Source organism: Puntigrus tetrazona, unplaced genomic scaffold (genome assembly GCF_018831695.1).
Source record: "Puntigrus tetrazona isolate hp1 unplaced genomic scaffold, ASM1883169v1 S000000513, whole genome shotgun sequence".
Lineage (NCBI taxonomy): Eukaryota > Metazoa > Chordata > Actinopteri > Cypriniformes > Cyprinidae > Puntigrus > Puntigrus tetrazona.
The window spans coordinates 660,001-670,000 of NW_025048150.1; the positions used below are offsets into that span (position 1 = coordinate 660,001).

At 37.5% G+C, this 10,000-nt stretch overlaps 1 protein-coding gene across 1 annotated transcript in view; it reads right to left on the reverse strand.

The window, feature by feature from the left end:
• shmt2 (serine hydroxymethyltransferase 2 (mitochondrial)) overlaps positions 1-10,000 on the reverse strand; it is a 25,880-nt gene that overhangs the window by 1,048 nt on the left and 14,832 nt on the right. Inside the window, exons 7-11 of the mRNA XM_043232155.1 lie at positions 7,320-7,459; positions 6,226-6,388; positions 3,991-4,090; positions 786-941; positions 582-689 (exon numbers count right to left, since the gene is read on the reverse strand). Coding sequence (XP_043088090.1) covers positions 582-689; positions 786-941; positions 3,991-4,090; positions 6,226-6,388; positions 7,320-7,459 — 667 coding nt within the window. The remainder of the gene's footprint in view (positions 1-581; positions 690-785; positions 942-3,990; positions 4,091-6,225; positions 6,389-7,319; positions 7,460-10,000) is intronic.

Sequence of the window (10,000 nt, forward strand, 5' to 3'; positions counted from 1 at the left end):
TTGTTTTACATAATATACTGTTCATATTTATTATTTAATTTAGGTATAAATACACACACATGTATGTTTTTTTTTTGTTACTTTGTTACGTTTACATAATATATTTAAATCTAAATATATTTCTATATAATATAAAAATATAAATATATTTGCAAGTAAATACTTCAAAATGTATGCTGAATGTGTATATATATATATATATTTTATTATATATATATACACATATATATATATACATATATATATATATATATATACATATACATACATACATATATACACATATACACATATACATATATACATATATATATATACATATATACATATATATATATATATATATATATATATATATATACTATTTTTTATTTTTTTATATTACTTATATAATTTTTTAATATTACTTATTAATACTATTTTATATTTTAACAAACTATTGCTTTTGCTAAAACTGTATTAATGTAAAAAATAACTATTATAAAGCTGTAAGTGATCAAATGATAAGATGTGACACGTAGTAACAACAATATTGTTGACATGTAACATGATTTATATCGTTGAAGTAAAACTGTACTCACTGGTCTTCTTCTTGACGTCCAGAGAGATCTTGATGCCCTGATCGATGAAATCCACCACCTGCCGGAAGTCAGACTCCTTGAACTGACGAGACGTGAGAGCAGGGGACCCTGGGAGAGGTACAGGAGTGTGTGTGAGCGTGTGTTTACGGGTGTGTGTGTGTGTGTGTGTGTGTGTGTGTGTGTGTGTGTGTGTGTGTGTCTCACCGAGTCTCAGTCCTCCGGGGGTCAGGGCGCTCTTGTCTCCAGGGCAGGTGTTCTTGTTTGCTGTGATGGACACCAGCTCCAGAACTCTCTCGGCCCGTGCTCCATCCATCCCCTGAGGCCTCAGATCCACCAGAACCAGATGATTATCAGTTCCTCCTGAACACACACACACACACACACACACACACACACACACACACACACACAGGTCCAGTGACTGATATTACAGGGCTTCTGATTACGAGGCCATTATGTATTAAATAACATGAACAACATCATATTATATAGAACCAAGTCTGAGTTTACATGTTGCTATTCTAAACTTAACTAATGAAGTAAATTTATGAAGTAAATTTGCTTTAAACATGCTTAAAATTTTATGACATTTTACAGTAAGTTAAAAGCTATATTGGTTATAATTAGTAAGGCCTTAAGCACTAACATGAACAGTTTTATTAACCAACATCAACAAATGATTAATAAAAGCTGTAAAATAATAATAAGAATAAGAATAATAAGAATAATAATAATAATAAGCAGCATCCATGCATGCATATATATAATTATTATATATATATATATATATATATATATATATATATAAATAAATAAATAAATTATATTATATTATATATATATATATATATATATATATATATATATACATAAAAATAAATAAATTATATATATATATATATATATATATACATAAAAATAAATAAATTATATATATATATATATATATATATATATATATATATATATATATATATATAATTTATTTATTTTTATAATATATATATATATATATATATATATTTATTTATTTTTATGTATATATATATATATATATATATATATATATATATATATATATATATATATATATATATATATATATATATATATATATATATATATATATACTTTATTAATTTAAATGTTAACAAATAAGACCTTATTGTTAATTTTTTGTTATTTTTAGTATTAGTTAACTACAATCACTCTTCAGACGAGCATAATTTTTTTTCCCGGTTATAGATAAACCATGACGGGGGACACGTATATAATGGATTATATTTCTACTTTCTACTTTAACAGGTGAGACTGAGTCAGACAGCATGTGTGTGGACGTGAAGCCTGCAGACGTTCAATTAGTTCTGCATATGTCCTTCCTGAGAAAAACATCCAGCGTCACCCAGCCAATAACATCCAGCGCTCAAAAACATCATTAAAAGTGTTTCGTGCGAAGAAAAACCATCAAGACTTCAGAGCGAGAGCAAACACAGTCGTTCTGCTGCCGTCGTCTTCAATAAAAGGGTTTGGCTTCACCTGGAAGAGGCTGACGGGACATGAGAGAGCTTTCTGTGCAGCTCTAATGAGTTATTAGCAGCAGAATAAACGATTATTAAACAGAATAAATCAACTGCTCTGCTTTAGGAGGATGATTCAAGACATGACTGAAGAGAGACATTAAGTCTTGTTTTCTAAAGTTTGCATCTTAAAAGTCATCTCGTTTAGCCTTTGAATTAAGATTAGTATTTTAGTTTTACAAAAGGCATAATATTATCATTTTAACGTTTGGATACATTTACATTAATAAACCAGACAAAAGCACTAAACAAAAGTGCTTTTTAGCAGCAAGTTAGTTTCTCTATTTAAACAACTTTGTGTAAAAATGATCAACTTTACTTCAGCAATGGAAAAAGGACTAATTTTAACATTCATTTTCATGTATTTGTGTGTTTTCTGCATCACACAGACAGTATTTTACAGTAGAGACGTAATATTATATAGATCAAAAACAGGGTTTGAAGGTAAACACTTTAAGTAGACCGTTTAAGGAATAAAATGAAGTGAAAAGTACTTTAATCTGTTCTATCAGGAGTTTACATTTACACGCAGAGAACATATCTCTATAACTTAATATCATTCTGAAAAATAAATGCTTATGGCTAGATTCCTGAAATAACTTTTACTGTTTCTTCTGATCACGCTCTGGACAAAAACAAGCCTGTATTCCTCAGTGTTTCTGTCTTGGTTTTTTTTTTTAAATCAAGATGCAAAGCTGACTTATGAAGTAAATATTATTAACTATTAATTGAGTTCATCACTGAATCAAGAACAAGTAGTTAGCAACAGACTCACTTCATTTGATCCATTTGTTAGACTTCATATCTACACTTATATTTTGGATGAAATCGATCTTGATTTAAAGCTGGAGGAGAAACACTGAGGAAGAGCTCTTTTTCTGCAGCTCATGCAAAACTAAATATCATAACTACGACTATCGGCTCTCTTTTAAAGACCTTAAAGGTTGAATTAAGAGCCACAGAAACCCTGAAAAGCTGTTTTTAAAAGCACTAATGCCTTTGCTCTGGGTCTTAGCGTTTCTTGTGTTGGTGTCTTTAAGGATTATAGGAGAGCACCGGAGCTCAAGCGTTCGTCTTCTGAGCGTCAGTGTGTTACGAAGACGTTTCCGGCACGACACACACTCACTCATTAACGCTCTATACACTCTATACACACTCATTAACGCTCTATACACACTAGAATCACCCGCTTTAGTTCATTAGTTCAGTGAGAAATACATTAATAGCAAGTTAGTTTCTCTATTTAAACAACTTTACTTAAGCAATGAAAAGAAGACTACTTTTAATATTCATTTTCATGTATTTGTGTGTTTTCTGCGTCACACAGACAGTATTTCACATCAAAGTAGAGACGCAGTATTGTCTTTAAATAGATTTGATGAAAAGTGTTCATCTTCAAACCCTGTTTTTGTTCAAGTAGACCGTTTAAGGAATAAAACGAAGTGAAGATACTTTAATATGTTCTCCGTGTGTAAAAGTCCAGTGAAATGTACAGTTTTAATGTTTCTAAAATCAAGTAAAATAAAAAAACCCAACAACTAACACTAAGTTCTCTATTTGTTTTCTTTTTATTTATTACACAATTAAACTTTTTTTCTATTCTGTGACTTTAGTTTTTATTTATAATAATTAAAAGACTTTCTACTTGTCCTGTGTTGAGCTAACTGAGACTCGTGGACTCGTTACAGACCTGCATTTCATTGTTTTGATTGCTTTTAAATGTTTCTGAAGATAACATCCAGTGCATCGTCTCAGCTCCAGATGAAGAGGTTCTTCTGACCTGAAGAGAAGCCCTAGAACTCAGAAAGAGACGAGAAGCGAGAGGAACCCACCAGAGACCAGCGTGTAGCCCTTCTCCAGCAGAGCATCGGCCATGGCCTTCGAGTTCTTCAGAACCTGAGCGATGTATTCACGAAACATGGGCGTCATGGCCTGAAGAGAGACCCAATGAAGAGCCATTAATTATCAAAAATCATAAATGAGCTCCCAAGTGCTGCAGACATTGTTCAGGAGAAGATGAGAGAGAATGGCAGATGATTCGCAGAAAGGACTCCAGGATATTAATTCAACATATGAACCGATAATAAACAGAGTGAATCAAAGTACGGTCGACCGTGACATAAACAGAACTCTTTGAGCGTCGCTGGTTACAGCCTTTCATTCCTTTTTAAATCATGTCCACAAAACGAGAAATTTAATTAACAGTTTTATTAAGTGTTTTTACAAAATTTATTTAATATCAAATTGTATAAATTTCATAGTGCTCTCAAATGATTAATTGCATTCTAAAAAGTTTGTTTACTTAATGTGCATATTATATATATATATATATATATATATATATATATATATATATATATATATGCACATACACACACACACACACACACACACACACACACACACACACACACACACACACACAAACATAATTTGACACTTTTTGCAGATTTACTAAAAGAGAAAAACTTAAATATCACATGGTCCTAAGTATTCAGACCCTCTTCTGAACATCCTTGAGATGGTTCTACACCTTTATTTGAGTCCAACTGTGTTTGATTAAAATGATTGGACTTGATTAAGAAAGCCACACACCTGTCTTCATAAGACCTTACAGCTCACTGCATGTCAGAGCAAATGAGAATCAGGAGGTCAAAGGAACTGTCTGAAGAGCTCAGAGACAGAATTGAGGCAAGACACGGATCTGGTTACAAAAAAAAAAAAATTCTGCTGCACTTCAGGTTCCTAAGAGCACAGTGACCTCCATAAACCTTAAAATGGAAGACGTTTGGGACGACCAGAACGCTTCCTAGAGCTGGCCTTTCCGGGTAAACTGTGCCATCAGAGGATGGTGAGAGAGGTAAAGAAGAACCCAAAGATCACTGTGGCTGAGCTCCAGAGATGCAGTCGGGAGGAAGATGTAGAAAGTCAACCATCACTGCAGCCCTCCTCAGTGCGAGACATGAAAGCCTGCATGGAGTTTGCTAAAAAAACACCTGAAGGACTCCAAGATGGTGAGAAATAAGACTCTCTGGTCTGATGAGACCAAGATAGAACTTTTTGGCCTTAATTCTAAGAGGTACGTGTGGAGAAAAGCAGGCACTGCTCATCACCTGTCCATACAGACCCAGCAGTGAAGCGTGGAGGAGGCATCAGCTGCAGGGACGGGACGACTGCTTGCAATCGAGGGAAAGATGAATGCGGCCAAGTACAAGGATGTCCTGGATGAAAACCTTCTCCAGAGTACAAGACAATGACCCTAAGCACACCGCTAAAATAACCGTGACTGTTCTTAAACCAGAGCCCTGACGTAAACCCAATCGAGCATCTCTGGACAGACCTGAAAATGGCTGTCCACCAACATTTACCTTCCAACCTGACAGAACTAGAGAGGATCTGCAAGGATCCCCAAAAGACTCATGGCTGTATTCGATCAAAAGGATGCTTCTACTAAATACTTAGCAAAGGGTCTGAATACTTATGACCATGTGATTATTTTCATTTTTTTTTTTTTAATGAATCTACAAAAATGTTTTTCTGTCAATATGGACCAAGTCAACTATTCTCCTTGTTATCTGCGCTCAGGTGTGATTCCCAGGTGAGTTTAAAGGAGCATCACATCTCATTTATCCACAATTTTGAATATAATTTTGTCCAGCCCATTTATGGAGTTTTGTGTGACACTGTCAAATTAGTTTTTCCCTCCCTTTTCTGTTTTGTTCCAATACACACAAAGGGAATAAATGTGTATAACAAAACATGTCTTAATGCAATACTTTTCCTGAAAAATTTCAGGGGTGCCAACAATTTTGGCCATGACTGTATGCATGCATGCATTTTTTTTCCAGTGTATTTACATTTTAATATTGCATATTATTATGTTTTACATTATTTAATACATAATTATTTTTATTTATTCGATTAATCATCTCACAGCACTATAATTTAGTAAATGTTTTGTAAAATAATTCTTCACTTAATTTAATCAATAATTATTGATGTGTATTTGAATGAAAGCGTGTGAGATCATCTGAGCATGTTGTATGATCTGGAAGTGAAAGCTGTACCTGTTTGAGAGCCACAGCGACGCCGGCGATGGCGTGATTGTGAGGACCGCCTTGAAGCGAAGGGAACACCGAGAAGTTGACCTTCTCCTCCAGGTCGTACATGACCTCTTTGCCCTTCTTATCCACCGAGCGAACGCCCTTCCGATAGAAGATAAGCCCCGCCCTGAGGGAGGAGCCAGAGCAGAGGAGGAGGAGATCACCAGAAAGTCATTCAGATCAACTTCTAGCTTTTAGAAAAATGTGCAGTGGATACTGCATGAGATCCCACAATGCAATGTGCTAAAACTGACCTTCAGCTACAGCTTTTTTTAGTGTGCTGTCAAACGAATAATCGTGATTAATCACATCCAAAATAAAAGTTGGTATTTTTTGCTGCATGTTATTATATGTATAATATTTTATATGCAATTAATCGTTTGACAGCACTATTCTTTTTTTTCATTTGATCAGACCGCAAATGTTTTTTTACACAAAACTGAATACAAAGCCATTTCATTTATTTTAAATGCTGCCATTTGACAGTGGTAGTTTAACTTTAACTTATAATGTAACGGTAACTTACTGCAAGTTTTATTACCAGTCAAAGGCTCAGAGGGGACTTTAATCATTTATGTGATCAGAAATAATGTGTTTTCTGAGTGAATGTGTGTTAAAGTGTGATGTATTTCTGTGTGTTTTCAGCATCATTCCTCCAGTCTTCAGAGTCACGTGATCTTCAGAAATCATTCACTTTACAGTAAGATTCATTAGTTAACAACATTAGTAAACATGAACTAAGAACGATGAATACTTCTACAGCGTTTATTTATCTTAGTGTTAATTTTATCATTTACAAATGCATTAAACAAATATACAAATATACAAATATACACAATATTTTTGTGGAAACAGTGATACACTGTGTTTTTCTGGATTCACCGGTAAAGAGAAAGCTCAAACAGCATTTATTTGAAAGAGAATAAATGCCCTTACTGTCACTTTTAAACAATTGAATGCATCGCTAATGAATACAAGTATTAATTTCTTTCAAAGAATGAATGTTTTTCACTAAACCCTGGCGGTCTACTGCTGCACGCAGGCTTTGAGGACTGTACCTGGATCCTCGCAGGGATTTGTGGGTAGTTGTGGTGACGATGTCGGCGTGTTCGAAGGGCGAAGGAATGGCTCTGCCTGCCACCAGACCGCTGATGTGAGCCATGTCTGCCAGCAGATACGCATTGAGCTCGGAGCAGAGCTGTCAGGAGACAGAGCAGAGTCAGAGTGAGTGTGTGTGTGAGAGAGTGAGTGTGTGTGTGTGAGAGAGTGAGTGTGTGTGAGAGAGAGAGAGAGAGTCAGAGTGAGTGTGTGTGTGAGAGAGTGAGTGTGTGTGAGAGAGAGTGAGTGTGTGTGAGAGAGAGAGAGAGAGTGTGTGTGTGAGAGAGAGAGAGAGAGTGTGTGTGTGTGTGTGTGTGAGAGAGAGTGTGTGTGTGTGTGAGAGAGAGTGTGTGTGTGAGAGAGTGAGTGTGTGTGAGAGAGAGTGTGTGTGTGAGAGAGAGAGAGAGAGAGAGAGAGAGTGTGTGAGAGAGTGAGTGTGAGAGAGAGAGTGTGAGAGAGAGAGTGTGTGTGTGAGAGTGTATGAGTGAGTGAGAGAGTGTGTGAGAGTGTATGAGTGAGTGAGAGAGAGTGTGTGTGTGTGAGAGAGAGAGTGTGTGAGAGAGTGAGTGTGAGAGAGAGTGTGAGAGAGAGAGAGTGTATGAGTGAGTGAGAGAGAGTGTGTGTGTGTGTGAGAGAGAGAGTGTGTGTGTGTGTGAGAGAGAGAGTGTGTGTGTGTGTGAGAGAGAGTGTGTGTGTGTGAGAGAGAGAGTGTGTGAGAGAGAGTGTGAGAGAGAGAGTGTGTGAGAGTGTATGAGTGAGTGAGAGAGAGTGTGTGTGTGTGTGAGAGAGAGTGTGTGTGTGTGTGAGAGAGTGTGTGTGTGAGAGAGAGTGTGTGTGTGTGAGAGAGAGTGTGTGAGAGTAAAAGTGTGTGTGAGAGTGTGCGTGAGTGAGAATGAAAGTGTGTGAGTGAAGCAGATATGCATTGAGCTCGGTGCACAGCTCAGAGTGTGTGAGCTAGTGTGTGTGTGTGAGACAGAGAGAGAGAGTGAGTGAGTGCGTGCTTGCGAGTGAGTGTGACTGTCTGTGTGTGTGTGTGTGTGCGCGTGTCTGATACGCATTGAGCTCGCTGTACAGCCGCCCGGAGACAGAGCAGAGTGAGAACGAGCTCAGAGCGGCTCGAGGCACACATCACAATCAAAGCCTTCCCGTTATCAGCCCATCAGAGACTGACCCGATGAGATCCACGCTTCTCCAGGGAACGAGACCCAGATACCGCAGGCACTTCACTAACACTTCTGAGCATGATGCCACGCTCCAGCTGATCACACACTGATAAAGATATACACACTGATGCTCTAAATCTGAGGGTGTGAGTGAGTGAGTGAGAGCGCGTGCAAGCGTGTAAGCAAGTGAGTAAGTGTGCGATTGTGAGTGTGAGCATGTATTTGTGTGTGTGGGTATGTATATGTGTGTGTGTGATTGTGAGTGTTTGTGTGTGAGCATACATGCATGTGTGAGATTGTGTGAGTGTGTGTGGGTATGCATGTGTGTGTGAGTGTGTGTGAGTGTGTATGTGTGTTCATTTAAGCGTGTGTTTGGGCTCTCTACACACATGCATGTATTTCTAGCAGCACTCTTAAGTGTCAGTGTTAATGCAGGGAAGTGAGTTCATTTTTATCTGATTTAAGGCTACTACTTTTTATGATGTGACATAAGTATTTGTATAGTTCTTATATGTTAGTCACGCATGCCTGTCATCTTGCAAACTGACTTCTCAAGCTATTAGGAAACGTTTTTAATGCTTGTCTTGTGGATCCAAATAAAAGAAAAAGTGTGTGCGCGAGTGTGTGTGTGTGTGTGTGTGTGCAGCTGACCTTGTGTTTATCTTGCAGTAAAATCAGGCCACAGCGAATTTGATCAACAAACATGAAACACACACAATCTCAGCCTGCAGCAGAAAACATGAGGAAAGAAGCTCTCACCAGCTCTCCTCCAGCCCTACTAAGTGCCCTAAATAGGCAGCACAGGACGAAGTGATTAATGCATTCATTACATTTCAGGAAGCACAGTGTTTGAGGGCCTGTCTATGTAGGGCACTCACTAGGGTTCATAGACTCATCATGAACTGAGTAAGAGCTGAATAGGATTATGGGTATTTTACTGTCCATAAAAATGATTAATTTTCATGTTCAACATTAATGAGAACAATCATCATTCTTACTGTTGTTTGTGTGTGTGTGCGTGCGTCTGTGAGTGTGTGCATGCGTCTGTGAGTGTGTGCGTCTGTGAGTGTGTGTGTGTGTGTGTGTGTCTGAGTGTGTGTTCACTGTACTGTGAGCAGAAAGTGTAAGGATCAGAGAGAGTGTGTGTGCGTGTGTGTTAGTGAGTGAGTGTGCGTTCACTGTACTGTGAGCAGAAAGCGTCAGGATCAGAGAGAGTGTGTGTCTGAGTGAGTGTGTGTGTGTGTGTGTGTGTGTGTGTGAGTGTGTGTGTGTGTTTGAGTGTGTTCACTGTACTGTGAGCAGAAAGCGTAAGGATCAGAGAGAGAGAGTGTGTGTGTGTGTGTGTGTGTGTGTGTGTGTGAGTGTGTGTGTGTGTGTGTTTACTGTACTGTGAGCAGAAAGCGTCAGGATCAGAGAGAGTGTGTGTCTGAGTGAGTGTGTGTGTGTGTGCGTAAGAGAGAGTGTGTGTGTGTGAGTGT